The sequence below is a fragment of the Dasypus novemcinctus genome, chromosome 6 (assembly GCF_030445035.2).
Source record: "Dasypus novemcinctus isolate mDasNov1 chromosome 6, mDasNov1.1.hap2, whole genome shotgun sequence".
NCBI classification, from domain to species: domain Eukaryota; kingdom Metazoa; phylum Chordata; class Mammalia; order Cingulata; family Dasypodidae; genus Dasypus; species Dasypus novemcinctus.
This window is the reverse complement of record NC_080678.1, coordinates 72,262,306-72,282,493: the sequence shown is the minus strand read 5'-3', so window position 1 is coordinate 72,282,493 and position 20,188 is coordinate 72,262,306. Positions and strand designations below refer to the sequence as shown.

Sequence of the window (20,188 nt, the reverse complement as noted above, 5' to 3'; positions counted from 1 at the left end):
TAATATTAGAGATTTTCTCCCATTGATAGTTCAGATCATCCCAGATCCTGGGAATAATGGTACCTCTTTTTCAATAATAGGGAATTGTGCTGAAAGAGAAAATTTAAAAAATAAATTATTCTTATGTAGGCATTTAGGATTTTAAGCAACTAGGAATAATGGTACCTTCTTTTTAATAATAGGGAATTGTGCTGAAACAAAATAAAAAAAATAGATTATTCTTATGTAGGCATTACGGAGTTTAAGCAATGCCAACATTTTCAACCTGCTAAACTATCAAAATGGATAAGCAACACCATTAAGAATACAAAACAGAAGCTGGTGAGTGAGGGATATTATTCTACATTTCAACATCAATACTCTCTCTTAGGTCTGTCTTAATCTGGAATTAGCTATTGTGATGGCACATTAGTCTATACTTTTTTTTTTAGACTGAGTTATTTTCTTTTCATTTTTTTATTAGAGAAGTTGTAAGCTTACAAAACAATCATGCATAATGTGAAGAATTCCCATACATCACTCCTTTACCAACACCTTACATTGTTGTGGAACATCTGCATACAGATTATGAAAGAACATGATCAGACTACTACCACTAACTATTGTCCACAGTGTATACTTCGTATATTTTTTCCATACATCCCTTATTATTAAGACCATGTACTAGTACTATGCATTTGTTAACAGTTCATAAGAGAATATGTGTACTATTAACCAGTCCACCTTCGACCACATGGTTCACTGTGTTAATACAGCCTCACAGACACTGAGTTACTTTTAAAGCAATAGCCCATATATTCAGCAGTCGGACAAGAAAACAACCATTATCTGAAAATAAATGGGAAAAAAAGAAAGCTCTAAAAGTAGCTATCTATGCACATACTTTTAGAGCCTCAAAAATCCTTTGGGTATTTGGAAAAATAAGAAATTGTATATTCTTCATTAAGCTCATACTAGCTTTGAGGAAAAGACAAGAGTACAGCTTGCCTGGCTATTTCTTATGTTCACATACTCATGATAGGTCCAGCCTGGCTCCATCTGTAGCCTGGCTAAGTATTAAAACTAACCTCTATACCACCAAGAAGCATATGGGCTGGGACAGGACCTCCTTTCTTTAGGTATCTGCTCCCTGCTTGTCTTGTCTCTTTAGTTACTATATATATCTTGGTCTTGACTCACTTGATTTACCTCACTCACTGCAAGTGTTAAATATTTTTAATTTAATAGTTAATATAAAGAAAAGAATATATGGCACATACTTCTAAGTTATGAAACATAATAAACCCATTCAACTTAAGTAGGGTATCACCAATAACACTGTTCCAGATCCCTTTCCCCATCCTCCCCCCTCAGAGATAACCTCTATCCTGTATTTTATCACTTTTTTCTTTAAAAAAAAAAAACAGATTTCCCATATACATATATATCTCTAAAGTACATATTTGTTCAGTTTTGCCTAAAATGGGTCTTTAAAGTGGAATCATACTATATGCAATCATATCTGGCTAACATTTTAAAAACATACAATTTTTCTAACATTCATTCATTTTGATGTTTGTACTGCATGTCATTCACTTTTACTGCTGTACAATATTCCATTATACAAATACATCAACTTTTAAAATCCATTTTCCTATCCAAGTAAATCAGTATTCTTTGTAGACTTTTACTTTAAGACTTTCCTATAAACATACTTGTAAAAGTCTTCTGTTGTGTGTGCCAAATTTCTATTATGGTATATACCTAGTTGTGGAATTGCTTGGGTATATGGTATGTGAAAAAAATAACACCAAATGGTTTTCCAAAGTAGTTTTATCAATTTATAATTGTTTTGGCATCACAAAAAAGATCCTGTTGCTCTGTAAATCTTTGACAGTGTTTGATATTTTCAGACTTCTTGATAAGTGTAAAATGGAATTTCAATGAGTTCTAAATTTACCTTTCCTGGGAAGTGGATGTGGCTCAACTGATAAGAGCATCCAGCTACCATATGGAGGGTCCAGGGTTTGATCCCCAGGGCCTCCTGACCCGTGAGGCAAGCTGGCCCGTGCGTAGTGCTGCGGTGTGCAAGGAGAGCTGTGCCATCCCCCTGCGTACGGATGCCCCACATGTAAGGAGTGTGACCCACAAGGAGAGCTGCCCCATGTGAAAAAAGCTCAACCCGCCCAGGAGTGGTGCCGCACAGAGAGCTGACACAGCAGGATGACATAACAAAAAGAGATGCCGTTTCCCTGTGCTGCCGGATAATGCAAGCAGACACAGAACAACACTCAGTGAATGGAAACAGAGAGCAGACAAGGGCGGGGGGGGGGGGGGGTTAAATAATAAATAAATAAATAAATAAAACCTTTCCTGAAAACTAATGGGGGAGCAGATGTGGCTCAAGTGCTTTAGCTAGTGCTTCCCACATGGGAGTTCCCTGGTACTACCTCCTAAAAAAAAAAAAAAAAAAAAACGCAAACAAACAAATGAAAAAACTAACTTTTTACTGGGGACTGGATATTGCTCAGTGGTTGAGCGCCTACTTCCCATGTGAGGTCCTGGATTCAATCCCTAGTATCTCATAAAAAATAAAAAAATAAATTTCTGTATTAGTCAGCCAAAGGGGTGCTGATGCAAAATACCATAAATTGGTTGGTTTTTAGATACCAGGCCATAAAGCATAAGTTACTTCCCTCATCAAAGTCTATTTAGAGTAAGATGGCTGCCAATGTCTGCAAGGGTTCAGGCTTCCTGGGTTCCTACATTCCTGGGGCTTGCTTTTCTCTGGGTTCAAGGTTCATTTCTTCCTCGGGCTAGCTTCTCTTTCCTCTGTGAGCTTACTTCATGGGGCTCAGGCTTAAGTCTTCAGCATCCAAACTCCAAAATCAAAACTCCAACATCAGAAACCCTCAGCTCTGTTCTTTGCCATGCCTAATCATAACTCAGTCATGGGAAGCGGATTTTGCTCAATTGACAGAGCATTCGCCTACCACATGGGAGGTCCGGGGTTCAAACCCAGGGCCTCCTGACCCATGTGGTGAGCTGCCCCACATGAAGTGCTGATGCACACAAGGAGTGTCGTGCCACGCAGGAGTGTTCCCCACGTAGGGTAGTCCCACGTGCAAAGAGTGCACCACGTAAGGAGAGCCACCCCGTGCAAAAAAAGTGCAGCCTGACCAGGAGTGGCACAGCACACATGGAGAACTGAGGCAGCAAGATGATGCAACAAAAAGAGACATAGATTCCTGGTGCCGCTGAAAAGAATGCAAGTGGACACAGAAGAACACAGAGCGAATGGACACAGAGAGCAGACAATTGGTGGGGTGGGAAGGAGAGAGAAATAAAAATAAATAAATAACTCAATCATGCCCAGGTACAGATCAGATTACAAACTTAATCCAATATCTATTTTTGGAATTCATAACCATATCAAACTGCTACAATTTCACTGCTGTTTGGGATGGTGAATACAGTAGAAACAGACTTTCATCTAATACTGTTGAGAACGTAAATTGAATCTTAATTGGAATGATGATTCATTCATGTGCACATTTTAAAAAATTTAATGACATTGTATGCAAATTAAATAAAAATTTAAAATGTAAAAAAATAGGTGTGTCTGCCTTGAGAGTTTCCTCTGCCAGGAGCCATTTTATAACCCAGAGCTTGAAGGCCAATTTAGAGTTACTTGAACAGATTACCTACTCCCAGGTAAGCAAGGATGTATCAGGTATCCGATGCACTTTTATAGAACGTCTCTTCATTGAGTTGTATATATTTTCTCATTTTTGTTCTCAGTTTTCCTCCATACACGGTTTACTGAGCTCTGAGCAGTTCCGTGTTGAAACTCTGGGATTTAGTGATCGCGCTAGGAGTGATTTCAGGTTTAATCCATCACTCTTCTGAGACTGACTCTGTCTGGTTTTAGTTATTTGAAATTTGTTGTGAATGGTTTTGACCTGGCATACAGGCCGTGCTCCCTACACTCCAGGTAGACTTGAAAACAGCAGGAATCTATCCTTCTGAGCAGTGAAATCTATACTGATCTTGTTTGTGATATTCACTGTTCTTCTTGACATTTTTCTCCATTTTTCTTTTCTCTCTTCCTCCCTTTCCCTCTCCTGTTCCCACTCTCTCTTCGGTTGCTTACTCTTATGCCAATTGAAAGAGTGGTGACAATCATTATTCTGTGATTTTCTTCAGGCAAAATAAATGCTTTTAATTGACATTTTTGGATACTTCATTTTTCTTTTATCCTCTCTTTTGCAAAGTTGTTAATTAAAATAATCCGTCTAGATCAATAATGATTTAGCAGGACTACTGTTGAAAAACAATTTGAGTTTTTCCTGCCTCATAAAATTATGAGTTGGCATACTGTTAACTGCAGTAATTCATTCCAATTGTAAGAAACGAAGATTAGTTTAGTTTTCACATAAAGGAAGAAAATATTAGTTAATGTAACCTGGCAGCCTACTGCCTCAGTCTCCCACTCCCGGGTCAAGCAGGAACAAAGAAAACCAGCTTAAGCCAGTCCTATAGGCAGTAAAAAAAATGCCCAAGAAAGAGCTAAGTCAGTACCAATTCAGCACTAAATTCTATTCCTTATTTGGCAAAGGGGAGCAGGTAAAAACTAAAATGGTTGGAATGTGATGGGGGAAGCCGTTAATCACAAACTTTTGCGTGGGAAAGTTAGATTTTCTCAGGTAGGTTGTAACTTCTGAAGTATCCAATCTATGGAGAAACAGAGGAAGGGCTTGCATCCTAGGCTTAGGGATATAAATTGTGTTATTTTTCTTTGTTTGGGGCGCCAGTCACATTTTCTGGTTGTGTGCCCCTTCTTGCAAGATTGAGAATAAACTCTTCTCCACAATTGGGTGAGCCTTATTTTCTTCCAGAAGATTTCTTTCTTACACAATTAGATGTGAAGAATTCCCAAATAGGAATTTGATTATCTAGAAAGAATTATGGACTAAATGGAAATTAAATAACTAAACCAGTAATTTATTTCATTCTTAGGGATTATGTCCAGTCGTTAGGGCTATAATATAAAAATTAAAATTGTTATAATTAATTTTTATATTAGAATTATTATTTACATGTATAAATGTTTGTTGTTAAACTATTTCTTATAATGGATTACATTAACTCTAACCTACCCTTATGCTTTCCTTTAAAATTTATAATTTCTTTCAATTTCTTTTCTTTTTTTTTTTAAAGATTTATTTATTTATTTCTCTCCCCTTCCCCTCCACCCCGATTGTCTGTTCTCTGTGTCTATTTGCTGCGTCTTCTTTGTCTGCTTCTGTAATTTTTAGTGGCACAGGAATCTGTATTTCTTTTTGTTGCATCATCTTGTTGTGTCAGCTCTCCGTGTGAGCGGCACCATTCCTGGGCAGGCTGCACTTTCTTTCGCCTGGGCGGCTCTCCTTACGGGGCGCACTCCTTGTGCGTGGGGCTCCCTGACGTGGGGGATGCCCCTGCATGGCAGGACACTCATTGCACGCATCAGCACTGCACATGGGCCAGCTCCACACGGGTCAAGGAGGCCCAGGGTTTGAACCACGGACCTCCCATGTGGTAGACGGACGCCCTAACCACTGGGCCAAGTCCACTGCCTCAATTTATTTTCTATTTCAGTTATAATTTACAATAAAGTTCTTATTAACTGCTGAAAAAAAAAGCCATCGATAATACACTTTGGCTAGATCATATAGTATGTGAATATATCTTAGTAAAACTGCTTAATAAACGAAGAAATAATTGTGCAAGAATAGTCAGAAAAAGCAGCTATGTAAAGCAGGGGAAACAGAGCTTGAAAGGGGAGGCATTTCCTTGTGTCTTTGACTGGTTTTTGTTTATTATGATTGAAAAAATGAAAATGTTTTAATAATGATTGAAGTGATGAATGTGCAACTATGAGATTATACCAAATACCACTGATTTTACACTTTGGATAAATTGTATGTTTTATCAAAATGAATAAAATTGATAGGTTTTTAAAAAAATAGAGTGGGTTGGGGGAAAATACATCTAATGTAAGATTTTGATGATAGTAGTAATATTTTGATAATGATTTCCATAGTTTGTAAAAAATGGATCACAACAATGTAAGGTTTTGGTGGAGGATTGATGTATGGGACCCATGTATGATGCTACCCATGTTTACTTTGTTAGGTTGACAACTTTCACTATACACTTAATGTTTATGTATGTTCATGTAAGAATGATATACTTCAATAAAAATTTTTTTGAAAAATAGGTGTGAATTATAACACAGGAGGCAATACAGTTTATTGGGTAAGATGTGGTTTTGGAACTAGACTGCCACATAACTCTGTCACTTAGTTGTGTGACTACCTTGAACAAGTTATTTTACATCTTTAAGCCTCAGGTTTCTAATTGGCAAAAGAGAGATAGTATTATCTTTATCATTTAGGGCTGTTGCAAGACTTAAATTAGTTTGAAAATACTCAGAACAATACTTGATAGGAAATGAGCATCCGGTATGTTGGGCTATTAAAAAATATAGACACAAAAAATAAACAAGAAATATAGACAAATTTGTTAATCATTTCCTCCATGGCTTTTTCGAGGAGCTAAAAAATTCTTACTGACCAGATCTTAATCATGTTTTCCTATATTTCCTTTTAAAAGTTGAAATAATTTAGTTCTCACATTTAGGCAGGTAATCCACTAAGAATTTAATTTTGAGTTTGGTGTGAAATAAGGATCTAATTTACTTCTTTTTTGTGGAGATAAACTAGTTGTCACAACACTAATTATTAAATTATCCATCTTTCCCTAATGTATACCTGTCACATCAAATTTCCACACGTGTCTGAGTTAGTTTCCATGTTCTTTATTATGTTTTGCCAGTCTGTTGGCGAACATTGTCTAAATTACTGTAACATTATAGTAAATCTTGATATATAATTGGGCAGTCCTTCCTTGTTTTTCAAAGCTATCTAACTGATTCTTTGGTTTTTGTTCTTTCTTATGAACTTCAGATAACTCACTTATCAAGTTCCATGAAAATAAAAATAATGAAAAATCCAGTTGTAATTTCAAAGAATTTTTAGACTTATTTGTGAAGACCTGACAATCATTAGCTAACATTGATCCATTAACATGGACTTTCCATTTACTCAGATTTTCTTTTGTATCTTTCAATGATGTTTCATCATTTTCTTTATAGTTTTTTCCAGTGTTACAGTTTGTCTTTTAACAGGAAAGCCTAATCTGTTTCTATTTTTTGCCATTCATTATTAACTGAACCCATTTCTACTGTCTTATTTTGTCGAATATCCCTGCTCGTTGTTTTCTTTCCTTTTTTTCTCCTTCTGTTGGTTTGGAAATGTAGTATATATATTTTTAATCTATAAAAATATTTCTCTGCACATGATAGAGAACATACCAATCTCTTCTCACTTTTATTTAGATGGTAGGGGAAAAAAGAAAACAAAAACTGGAGAAAAGGAGAGGAAAGGATAAAAGAGGGGTCAAGAGGACAGTGATGTTATACTCTGCAGTGTGGGAACAGAATATAAGCCTTCAAAGAAAGAAACTGCCTTCCTTTCTCATCAGTTCTTCCCCTCCTCACACACTTAAAATGCATCTAGGCAGTGTCACTTTTAATGTTATAAATTATAATTTTCCACATTTCCCTTACTTATGTTTTTCTGATTTAATTTTGGGTAAACTATTTTAATTAGAGACTATAAGAATTTGTCCTTAGCAAACATCTAAGCTAATTGGATAGAGGCTTACTGGAAGATATTATATTTCATTTCGTAGACATGAAGACCAACTGAAACAAAGTAGTATTTGCATCAAATTCACCACATAAAATAATATAATAGCTAGGATTTAGAAATTCATTAAAATTATTTCATCATAAAAAAAAAAAAAAGCTGTGTGGGGGGAAAAAAGTTTATTTCCAATTTGCATTTCTTTTTTACTTGGCATTTCATTTTTACTTGGCAAGGAAAAGACCAGAAATTCTTTCACAAAGCTATCAGACTATTTTATCATATTTTACTTAATACTTTAATATTTTCAGTTTAAAATTTACACAATTCCAAGACTCTTTATATGGATGTAAATACTTCTTTAAAGAGTCCTTTTTAAGTGTCTATCCATGAATGACCTATTTAATGACCCATCCAGCCATTATCATTTCTATTTGCAAAATTAACTTCAAGTATATAAAGCCATGGTGAGGACTTGGCTTTACTCTGAATAAAATGGGAAATGATCTAAGCATTTTGAGCAATGGAGTAATTTAATTGACTTGCATTTTAACAGGATAATTTTGGCTGCTGTGTTAAGAATAAACTATAGGGAAGTGGATGTGGCTCAAGTGATAGAGCTTCCGTCTACCATATGGGGCCTCCTGGTAAAAAAGAAGAGAAAGTGTGCCTGCGTGGCGAGCCTGTACCTGTGCAAGTGAGTCACGCAGCAAGACGATAAAGCAAAAAGAGAGACAAAGGGGAGAGTCAAGGTGAAGCACAGGAGAAATCAGAAACTGAGGTGGCACAGCTGACAGGGAACCTCTCTCCACATGAGAGGTCCCTAGGATCGAATCCTGATGAATCCTAGAGGAGAAAAAATGAGAAGACAAAAAGAAGATCACACAGCGAATGGACAGAGACAGCAAAAACAGAACGGGAAGGCGGGGTAGGGGGAAATAAATAAATCTTTTTAAAAAAAAGAATAAACTGTAGGGAGACAAGGGAAGAAGCAGGATGCTATTATAGTAATACATAGAGTAGAGCAGTCTAAGTAAAAATAGTGAGAAGTGGAAGATCCTGGATATATTTTAAGAGGTAAAGTCAACAAGATACACTATAGGATTCAAATGGAAGGACAGAGTTGCCAATAACAGAGCTGGGGAAGGCAGATGGAGGAATCAGATGGGGAAGGAAAGTTAGCAGCTCAGTTTGGGATATCTTAAGTTTAAGATGACTTTCAGGGAAGTGGACTTGGCCCAGTGGATAGAGCGCCTGTCTATCACATGGGAGGTCTGTGGTTCAAACCCCGGGCCTCCTTGACCCGTGTGGAGCTGGCCCATGCACGGTGCTGATGCACACAAGGAGTGCCCTGCCATGCAGGGGTGCCCCTACATGGGGGAGCCCCATGCGCAAAGAGTGTGCCCCTAAGGAGAGACGCCCAGTGCAAAAGAAAGTACAGCCTGCCCAGGACACACAGAGAGCTGACTCAGCAAGATGATGCAACAAAAAAAAAACACACAGATACCTGTGCTGCTGACAACAAAAGAAGATGACAAAAAGAACACTCAGCAAATGGACACAGAGAACAGACAACTGGGGCAAGGGGGCGGGGATGGGGAGAGAAATAAATAAATATCTCTTAAAAAAAGATGACTTTCAGCTGTTTCCAAGTGGAATTAAACAAGCAGCTGAAATATGAACATGGAGTTCAGAAGAGAGGTCTGGGATGGACACTTAAAATTACAGGGAGAACCAGAATATAGAACTGATTGGATGAGATACTCAAAGGAGTCTAAGGTGGAAAAGAGAAAAGTCCTAAGGACTGAGCCCCTGGGTACTCCAACCTCAAGAGATTAGGGAATGAGGGTAATCTGTAACAGAGACTGAAAAGGGAGTGGGCAGTGAGCTATGAGGAAAACAACAACAGAAACAACAAGAACAAGGCTTCCTAGAACCCAAGTGAAGAGTGAGCACCTGTATCCAAAGCCCTGTGTTCAATCCTGGGTAGCTCTAAAAAAAAAAAGAGCTGCTGGTAAGTCAGATGAGGGGACCAAACAATTTGGCTAAGTGGAGGTCAATGTTAACCCCGAGAAGAGCAATCTCAGGGGAGTGGGTGGCAGCAAAGCCAAGGGAATCAAGAGTGGAAACAGCAAATGCTGACAATTATTTTGAGGAGTTTTGCTTTTGAGAGAAATGGGATGATAAGATGAATGATTTACTAGGCTGAAAGAGTATTTATTTATTTTTAAGATAGGAGAAATAATAGCATGTTTGTACCCTAATGAGTAAGATCCAGCCGAGAAAAACATGATGCTGAAAAACATGATGCTGGAAAGAATGGGAAAATTGCTGGAGTATGATTTTTTAAGGTTTCTTATTTAGGCTTGAAGATGCCCTTTTAAATAAAATTGAAGAGGAATGGTTAAAAAAAGAGGATTGAGGTTTTTAGTAGTTCTGTTAATATAATAAAATGATGGTAAACAAAAAATTAAAATGTGTCACTAATACATAAAGAGAACTATAGATGTAGGGAATTAAAGAGGAAGTCCCCAAATTTATCCAATTCTATTTGAGAAAATAGTACCTATCAAGTATCTGGAGTAATTAATATATTCTATTTCAAAGGAATAAAGTAAAATATGAACAAGTTGAGCTGTACTAGAAGTATAAACTCCACACAATAAAAATAAAACACATAAAAGAAAACTGAAATTAGGTTAAGAAACCTATTTGTATCAAATATGACATAAGGTTAATTTCTTTAAAGAATTTTTCTTGTTGCTCAGACAAAACAAGTAAATTATCAAATCCCCTAGATACATATGGATAAAGTAAATACAAATGATGTGCATAATAGGAGATATAATTAATAAACAAATATTAGGATAATAACTATGATAATAAGAAATAAAATGCAAAAGAAAACAATAAGATCTGCTATACTTATTAGGAAAGTATAAAAAAATTAAAACCCCAATGTTGGCCATGTTATGATCAATAGCATTTATACCTTGCAGGGGTCAATGTAAAATATTAATATCCTTTTGGAGAGCAATTTGGCAATTCACATCAACAGTCATAGAAACGCTCATAGTCTTTGACTTAAAAATACTCCTACTGGATATTTATACTCAGAAAATACTTAAAAAGATTTTTTTAAGATTAAGTATAACTATCTAAGTTATAAAATTTAGCCGGATCAAATGTTAGATATTAAACAAGATTTCAAAGCAACATGGAAGATACTTAAAAAAGAAAGTAAATAATAGCATATAATTTTTACTATACTCTAATTACAACAATGCCACATACAAAAAGGAAAAAAAAACTCAAAGAGAAAATATGTATTGAAAACAGTTTACAAATTCAGTATGCTGGAATTATAAGGGAATATGTTCTTCTTTGTTCTGATAACAACTCCTAACATTTAGTGAAGACTATGTGCCAGATATTGGGCTAAGGACATTAAGTATATGAACTAATATAATCCTTATGGAATAGACTATAGCCAGTAAATGGAGGAACTGATATTGAATCCAGGCAATCTGGCTTTAGTTCTGATCTTAACCATAATGCCATATTATGTATAATATTAATAAATTAAGAAAAGTTAGAAAAAATGGATTTCCTTCCATGTGTGAGTCATGTTTCAAGAGGTGTGACAACATATGAGTATCACATCTTGAATGACTTATCATTTGGTAATCTCAGATTATTATCCCTTAATAATTACTAACTAACCTTGAACCTTGTCTGTAAAGTTAAAGTAAGCTGATTTTAAACAAACTAGAAATAATGAAAAATACTTTCATACCATAAACAAAATGCTAGAGCTGGTCAAAAGAGCTTGGAGTCACTGATATTTTTATTTTTACACAGAAGGAAACTGAGGTCTAGAACTAGTTATGGGCTGAACCAAGGTCATTCAGGTAGTTAATATAACCAAAGCCTGTTCTAAATTCCAGGTTTCCTAATGTTAGTTCAATGTTAGCTCTTCCTCTACACCATCTTGCATTCCTATACCATAAAATATTTATCTATATAACTAATAAGTTTAAACTACATGTTAAATAAATGTAGAACCACACTTAGCATGTTTTAGTTAAACTAATATAATTGTTACAATAGTCTTATTGTAAATATAACCATTTTAATACTATGAGACTGAAGTTTGGATGGGTTAAGCATGTTGCCCAAGACCACACAGCTATTAAGTGGCATCTAAGTCTTATTCCAGTCAGTGGTGTTCCCCCAATGTAACACTGTAAGGGGAAGATATCCTGAGGTCTACGGAGGAAGCGTTCATGCACACAAGGGAGCACTGTTTCTGGAGGTTCCTTATGTTCCTTGCTCATCCCACCAGAGGTTCACCTTGAGGGAACTGTCTAATCTTTCTTCAGGCTCTGGTCAAGATGGATGTTTCATTGGTCTAAAAAGAATGTAAGTAAATTCTATCTCCCAGTGTGCTAAAGGTTTCCAAATTTGTACAGATTCTGGGATTAATCTTTTGAGTCCTTAAAATTATGATCAAGACGGTAGACACCATTCTTGCATTTAGAGGTGGAAACTGAAGCACAAGGAGTCAAAACTTAATGATGCTTATGTTACCTGACAAGCATGCTTTCTAATATGCTAATGGTTCAAAGGCTGATGAAACCCATTTCCTAAATTTGATGAATATAAATATTTTCATGTCATTTTTCTCTTTCACATTTTTACTTCTTTTCCTTCATTACTCCTCCAGTACTTAAATTCTCTAAGTTCTAGCATCACAGGCTTTAGTAGGCTTAAATGGTCACCTTGTCTCCCATTTTTCTTCTTTGCCAATCATCTCATACACCAAGGACAGAGTAATCTTCCAAAGTAAAACCATAGCTGCCTAATAAAATCTGTCACTTACCTGAAATTCCTCAAAAACTGGCCCCATTCTACCTTTCCAGTTTTCTCTCTACCCAGTCCATCACATCACTATAACAACCCTGGGCTTTGCCTTGCTTCATGCTAATTCCTATGCTTAGAATCCTTTCCATTTTCACTTTGGCTGTCCAGATTAGGCACAAACTTTAAGGCCCATCTGAAATGTAATCTCCTTTGCCTTTTCTGATTCTCTAACCAGATATGATCCCTTCCTTGTCTAACCTCCAGAACACTGGATTTAACTCTTGAACATTCTGATTTATACTCCAGGTACATGAGTATCTGAACTGTCAATTCCATTAAGATCAACTATGTGTTAATGACTTTTGGGTTATAGGTAGTACCAAGAACAGGCATTTATAGTCAGTTAATGATGAACAGAAAAAAGTTGTGTTTTTAATTTTTTAAAATTTGAGTAACTCTAAATCAAAGTGCTTCATAACTCAAATCGACGTGCTTCACAATTTCCTATCAGTTGAAGAACTAGTCAAAGGAACGCAAAGTTAGGAGAAAAAAAAAAGGTACAGTTGCAACAACAGTGAAGGAGTGTTTCTATTTCTTCATATCCTCTCTAGCACTTGAAGTTTTCTATTCTTTTAATAATGGCCATTCTTATGGTGTGAGATGACATCTCATTGTGGTTTTGATCTGCATTTCCCTGCTAGGTAGCAATGTGAACATCTTTTCATGTGTCTGTTGGCCAGTTATATTTCCACTTCAGAGAAAAGTCTGTTTGATTCTTTCGCCCATTTTTTAATAGTGTTGTTTGTCATCTGTATTAGGTTGGTGCAAAAGGAATTGCGGTTTCAGACTGTGACTCTTAAATCATTATAACTAGGTTCAAACACATCTTTATTAATCAAAATAGGAACCATTACAATCAACACATTTTTGCCAATGAGAAATAAGTTTGTTTATTCCTGTAGCATAAAAATCTGTGCTTTGGGATTTGACAAACTATTGGAAAGCATTTTCTGCATCCTGCTGGTTGTGGAAGCCTTTTCCTGCGAAAAGTTGTCGAGATAATTGAGGAAGTGGTAGTCGGTTGGTGAGAGGTCAGGTGAGTATGGAGGATGAGGCAAAACTTTGTAGCCCATTTCATTCAACTTTTGAAGCGTTGGATGTGCGACATGTGGTTGGGCGTTGTTGTGCAGAAGTATTGGGCCTTTTCTGTTGACCAATACCGGCCGCAGGCACTGCAGTGTTTTGGTGCATCTCATAGATTTGCTGAGCCTGCTTCTCAGATGTAATGGTTTCGCCAGAATTCAGAAAGCTGTAGTGGATCAGACCAGCAGCAGATCACCAAACAGTGACCATGATCTTTTTTTGGTGCAAGTTTGGCTTTGGGAAGTGCTTTGGAGCATCTTCTTGGTCCAACCACTGGGCTGGTCATTGCTGGTTGTCATATAAAATCCACTTTTCTTTGCATGTCACAATCCGACCAAGAAATGGTTTGTTGTTACTTGGATTAAGAGAAGGTGACACTTCAAAACAACAATTTTTAAAATTTTCAGTCAGCTCATGAGGCACCCACTTATTGAGCTTTTTCACCTTTCCAATTTGCTTCAAATGCCCAATGACTGTAGAATAGTCAATGTTGAGTTCTTCGGCAACTTCTTGTGTGTTTAAGAGGAATCAGCTTCAGTGACTGCTCTCAATTGGTCGCTGTCAACTTCCAATGGCTGGCCACTATGCTCCTCATCTTCAAGGCTCTCATCTCCTTTGCAAAACTTCTTGAACCACCACTGCACCGTACGTTCGTTAGCAGGTCCTGAGCCAAATGCATTGTTTATGTTGCGAGTTGTCTCTGTTGCTTTATGACCCATTTTGAACTCAAATAAGAAAACTGCTAGAATGTGCTTTTGTCTAACATCATTTCCACAGTCTAAAATAAATATAAAATAAACAGCAAGTAATGTCATTAGCAAAAAGCATAAAGGGAGAAATGTGCATTAAAATATTATAAAATATATCCACATTTATTTAAGAATGTATGCCAATATATATGTGGTTCCGAAGATTTTTTCCCACTGGGCAGGCTGCCTTTTTTACTTTGTTGACAAATTCTCTTGAAGAACACAAGTATTTACTTTTGAGGCAATCCCATTTATCGATTTTTTCTTTTGTTGCTCATGCTTTGGATATAAGGTCCAAGAAACAACTACCAAGCACAAGATCTTGAAGATGTTCCCCTACATTTTCTTCTAAGAGTTTTATGGTTCTAGTTTTTATATTGAGGTCCTTGATTAATTTTGAATTAATTTTTGTATAAGGTGTGAGAGAAGGGTTCTCTTTCTTTCTTTTAGATATAGATATCCCGTTTTCCCAGCACTATTTTTTGAATAGGCTATTCTGACCCAGCTGAGTGGGTTTGACAGCCTTGTCAAAAATCACTTGACCACAGATGTGAGGGTTTCTTTCCTTTGATTTGATTCCATCAGTCAATTGAATGTGAAATGGTACAACCTCTGTGGAAGATAATCTGTTGGTTTCTCAGGAAACTAAATATAGAACTGCCATTTGATCCAGCAATCCAGCTACTAGGAATATATTCAGAAGACTTGAAATAAAGGATGTGAAGAGATAGTGACATATCAATGTTCATGGCAGCATTATTCACAACTGCTAAAAGATGCAAACAATCTCAATGTCCATCAACAGATGAATGGATAAACAAGATGTGGTATATTCATATGATAGAATATTACTCAGCTGTAAGAATCAATCAATTGGGGAAGCACATTACAACATGGAGGCTTCAGGCTATTATGTTGAATGAAATAAGCCAGACACAAAAGGACAAATGTTGTATGGTCTCACTAATATGAAATAAATACAATGATCCGATTTATGGAGATGGACTATGAAGCGTAGGTTCATGAGAGATGGAATGTGGGATGAGAAGGGGGAGAAGATGCTGGATATACGTAGAATGTTTAATAAGGTCAAATGTAAATATGTGCGGGAAGTGGATGTGGCTCAATTGACAGAGTGTTCGCCTATCCTATGGGAGGTCCAGGGTTCAAACCCAGGGCCTCCTGGTTCATGTGGTGAGGTGGCCCACACGCAATGCTTCTGGGCACAAGGAGTGCCATGTCACGCATGGGTATCCCCAGTGTAGGAGAGCCACAGGCGCAAGGAGTGCACCCTGCAAGGAGAGCTGCCCCATGTGAAAAAAGTGCAGACTGCCCAGGAGTGTTACCGCACACATACAGATCTGACACAGTAAGATGACTCAACAAAAAGAGACAGATTCCTGGTGCTGTCAAGAATGCAAGCGAACACAGAAGAGAACACACAGTGAATGGACACAAGAGAGCTGACATGGGCGGGGCGGGGGAAGGGGAGAGAAATAAAAAAAATGTAAATATGTGGTAATGGTTGGACTTGCTGGTAATACTTTACAATGAACGTAATAAACATTGTTGATTTATGGATGTGATTGTGGCTGAAAGGAGTAGTCTAGGAAGATTAATGTTAGTTGGAGGACAACTGGAAGATACTGGGAATGTATGATATCGGAAGTAGATGAGGATTTTAGTTAACACAAATACAGGAGGGTTCTACTACACTGTTAAGAATGTGGTGATACATGGGAAAAATATAACTAATATAATTCATGGACTATAATTAACAACATTGTAATGATTTTATGGCAAAAGCAAAGTTTATACTATATTAATTCGAAAGGTAAAAAAAAGAATAAGGGGTTTGGTTTTGTGAGATATGAATAGGATTAAGCATTTTTCTCTTCATTTTTTTGTCATTAATAAGGACATCTTAACTACGCCATTTAACTGATCTTTCATCTATGTATCTTTCTGAACACTAGAACTGAATTAGGAGTTGGAATTAGGTAAGATAAACTTTCCTGAAAAATAACTTTTCAGGATTATTGTTTCCATAACTTGTTGAGCTGCCTTTTTCGGTGCTCTCATTTTTGTGAAATTGAAAAAGTTGTGAATAACTAAAAAAAAGGTACTTTCTTAATGAGACACTTGATTTTCTTCCTGTAGACTCCAAAGAAGGTATGCTTGTATTATGTAAATGACAGATTCAAAGCCTGAAAAGGCTAAAAACCAGAAGGCATCTGTGGTATGTATGTTTATTTCTTGATTTAGTTTGGTACAGGTGACAAAGGCACTTTAGGGGCTTTAAAAGCAGAAACTGTACTGAGGAAGGGCAAGGGCATTAAATCAAATGACAATATTTTTTTTGCAATTGCTACTAAGGGATTCACTCCCAAACAAAAGCAAAACTCAGAAAATTTAGTTCCTTTTCCCTATTTAATAACGAAATGAGACATCTGGCTATGTTATTATTAACCAATTCTAAAGTTAATCAGAGAAACCTACCGCCCCACATAAACATTTTCTAAAGATACTGTGATAATAACACTCTTAAAAAGATCATAAATAATGAATCCACGAGTCCTCGCTGTAAGGCCGGCGCCCGACATTGTTGTTTACTTGGCGACTTTTTTTTGTTTGAAGGGGGAGAGATGGTGAGGGGATAACGATCGGGGAAATCGGTTTAAAATCTATTCAAACACACACCGATACAGAGTCAACACCACAAATCAACTACTTACTGTCTTACGGACCGGTAGCGCTTTGTTAATTTGAACAAAGGCAATAAGCACCTGCAACCTCTCAATCACTTTGCAAATATTTCCACCAAGACAAGGCCAAAATCCGGGACATGGGTCCTTTCAATTACGGGCTCCTATCTCAGTAACTAGTAAACCTTACGGCAACTGGGACTCTTCCCAGGAATCCTAAACTGGGACCCGCCTCAGTTTTTGAGGGAAATTTCTCCTCCTACCACACGTGACCGAATAGCAATCAAGCGCCTAGAAACGCCGCAACGCAACAGCCGCGGGATACAAAGACTCCACGAAGCCTCCGCGTCCCCTGGAGGACCGCGTAGCCTCCCGCGCTCGGCGTCTGCGGAGCCTGCGCAGGGCGCCGCCGCGAGACGCGCCGCTCTCGGAACCGCAGGGCGGTGCCGCGCTACGCTGGGAGCAGGAGCAGGGAGCGCGCGCGGGCTGTCCAGCGCGCCCGCCTACCCAGCGCCGCGGCAGCAGGAGCGCCGCGCCGCACGCAGCTGGGCCGCTCCGCAGCCACAGCTGCAGCGTCAGCCACCGGAGCCCTTGCGAGCAGCAGGAGACCCACAGTGACGAGGACCAGGGTGAGGAAGCCGAGGGTACCCAGTTCCCGAATAGGCCCAAGGGCAGGACACCCCACCCCTCGCCCAGGCCCGGGCCTTCTCTTCTCCTCCAGCCCCTCCCCACACCTCTCCCGGGCCTCGCGCGGGCGCCCGGGCGCCGTGAGCGACACTTACACCACGGCTCTGGAGATCATCCAGGACACCATTTTCCCGGGGGTTTGGGTCCCACCACCGGGGCGGGTGGCGCGGCGGACCAGGCCGCCAACGGCAGGCCGCGCGCTCGTCGGCCCCTCGCACTCCTTGGGGCCGCGCGGCCGCCCTCAGGAGCCGGGCCCGCTGTCGACGCGCGGTGGCCGGAGCTGCGCGGCGGCCCCTCCCCCGCCTGCCTCCGCTTGCCTCCGCCTGCCTGCCTGCCCGAGCCGCCGCGGACCCGGCCGGCCCCGCCTCCGCGCTCCGCTGATAGGCGGTGGCGGTGGCACGTTGGCCCGGTAGAGGGCCGGGCGGCCGGGCTCCGGGGGCTGCGCTATAGCGCCTTCGAGTCCGCGGTTTGTCGGGCCACGCCCGACTGCCTTGCTGCCCCGACTCCTTGCGGTCAAGTTCTTACTTTTCCTTTCTCCTTAAGTCTCTGGGACGCCCACCGGGGGACCTGGGGCGTGGAGTGGGGGTGGGGAGGCTGAGGAAGGGAACTCGGAGATGGGGAGTATGAAAAATAAAATATTAGCAGGAGCTCCGTGTCCCGTAGAATCCTCTGGACCAGGCTCTAGATTCTGGAGAGCCAACATTTTTGAGACACGTTTGGCCACATCCCGTCCCCTCTTGGTTTTCCAAGGCACAGTTCCAAAAGCATCCTCAAAGTACTGCATTTTAAGGGAAAGGTCGGGAGGATCCTTGCCCAGGCCTGAATGTGGTGCGTGGTGCAATGCAGGGTGAGGCAAAGGAGGAGGGCATTGGATTTCTTGTTTGCAGCAGTGGGTGTAGTGATACTACTACTGTTACCGGCCTTTAGAGCACCTTTCCACCCGGGCATCTGCAAAGCATGTTTTAGAGACACAAATCGCCAGTATTTCCCAGAGCCTGCAAGATATTCAAAGTAAAAGCTAGGCCTAGGGTTTCTGACTGTCTTGCTTTTTAATAGACTCTTGGGGGAAGTTGCATTATTGCTTAACCCTTGCAGTTCTTGCAAATACCATAATTTCAAGAGATAGAATTTTAAAATTATCTTTTTGTCGACTACCAAATTGAGAAAATGATCTTAAAGCTTGGTCTAGGTCTTTTTTTTTTTGGTTAAGACATAGTAAAGGGTACTTCTAGAATTCAGATGGTATGAGGAATAAAGAATGAAATATGTGCTTGGAGCCTTTAACGTCCTAGGAAATACGATGGCCATACTGTGACTATACCATAATTTATTGTTTTTGTTCCTCAGTTTTTGTGTAATAAAAAGAGGTTAATATGTAGTCTATGACTTGACTTCCAGGGTTGCCATTGCTAAATAACATGTTTAGGAAGTGACCCGATTTGCTTGGAAGAAAATAAAGGGGCATGTATTATCCTGAATTCTTTTCAGTTCCAGATGTCATTAAATTTAGTAATATTTTGATTGTTTAAGAAATGAGCTCTTTTCGTTTATTTCTGCACTTGGGTGAGGTTCTTTTTGTTTATTCATATTAAGAATGTAATATATTTCAGGTATGTCAATGATAATTTGTATTGTTTGGAATCGTTTATTTTTAAGCCATTATTCAGCTTTATTTGGGGATCAGGTGTGCCCCATAAGCACCAGTTTTCTGGAAAATTCTCTTGCTCAATAAAACTCAAACTGATTTGAATGGTATTCAAATCTCTCCATGATTAGGTCCTAAATTATCTTTACAGCCTTAAGTTTTACTGTCTTCACCCAATCCCTAATGTACCCTGCCCCTTCCTCTCCTCTCTGAACGAAGTTGTATTTTCATGCTTCAAGGCTCCCTGTCTTCATTTTTCCATTACTGCTTTGCTCCCCATTATCTACCTGTCAGAATCCTCATTTTTCAAGGTCCTCTGCCATGAAAATGCCCTTGATTTTCCCCAGTTAGAATTATTCATAATTTTCTCTGGGATCCCTTAACTTATTACTTCTATTTCTCTTTGGTACCTATGTCATTCTGCTTTATGTTATGGTTATGTTTTTCCCGTGATTAATCTACTGGATGGTAAAAATTTAAAGGACAGATACAGTATGTTAGACATTGTGTTAAAGTAATTGCTCAATAAAAGTTTGAATGTTTTCTAGATTCAGTCACCTCCTTAAGTATCAAAACTTTAAAAAGTTTCAGCCACACACAGTGGAAGTTTTTAAAAGATGTATGTCTTCCCTTCTTGATTTGGGGCCACCATCCTGCATACTAATT

General features: G+C 38.7%; 2 protein-coding genes across 8 annotated transcripts in view; one reads left to right on the top strand and one right to left on the bottom strand.

Moving 5' to 3' along the window:
- Nucleotides 1-18,230, bottom strand: part of REEP3 (receptor accessory protein 3) — a 95,793-nt gene extending 77,563 nt beyond the window's left edge. Inside the window, exon 1 of the mRNA XM_004470501.4 lies at nucleotides 17,973-18,230. Coding sequence (XP_004470558.1) covers nucleotides 17,973-18,004 — 32 coding nt within the window. The 5' untranslated portion in view covers nucleotides 18,005-18,230. The remainder of the gene's footprint in view (nucleotides 1-17,972) is intronic.
- JMJD1C (jumonji domain containing 1C) overlaps nucleotides 17,545-20,188 on the top strand; it is a 336,090-nt gene continuing 333,446 nt past the window's right edge. The window contains exon 1 of one of the 7 annotated variants that reach the window (XM_071215817.1): nucleotides 17,545-17,819. The gene's annotated coding sequence lies outside the window, so the exon portion shown is untranslated. The remainder of the gene's footprint in view (nucleotides 17,820-20,188) is intronic. The other 6 variants (XM_071215823.1, XM_071215821.1, XM_058298904.1 and 3 more) reach the window with 6 other exon arrangements.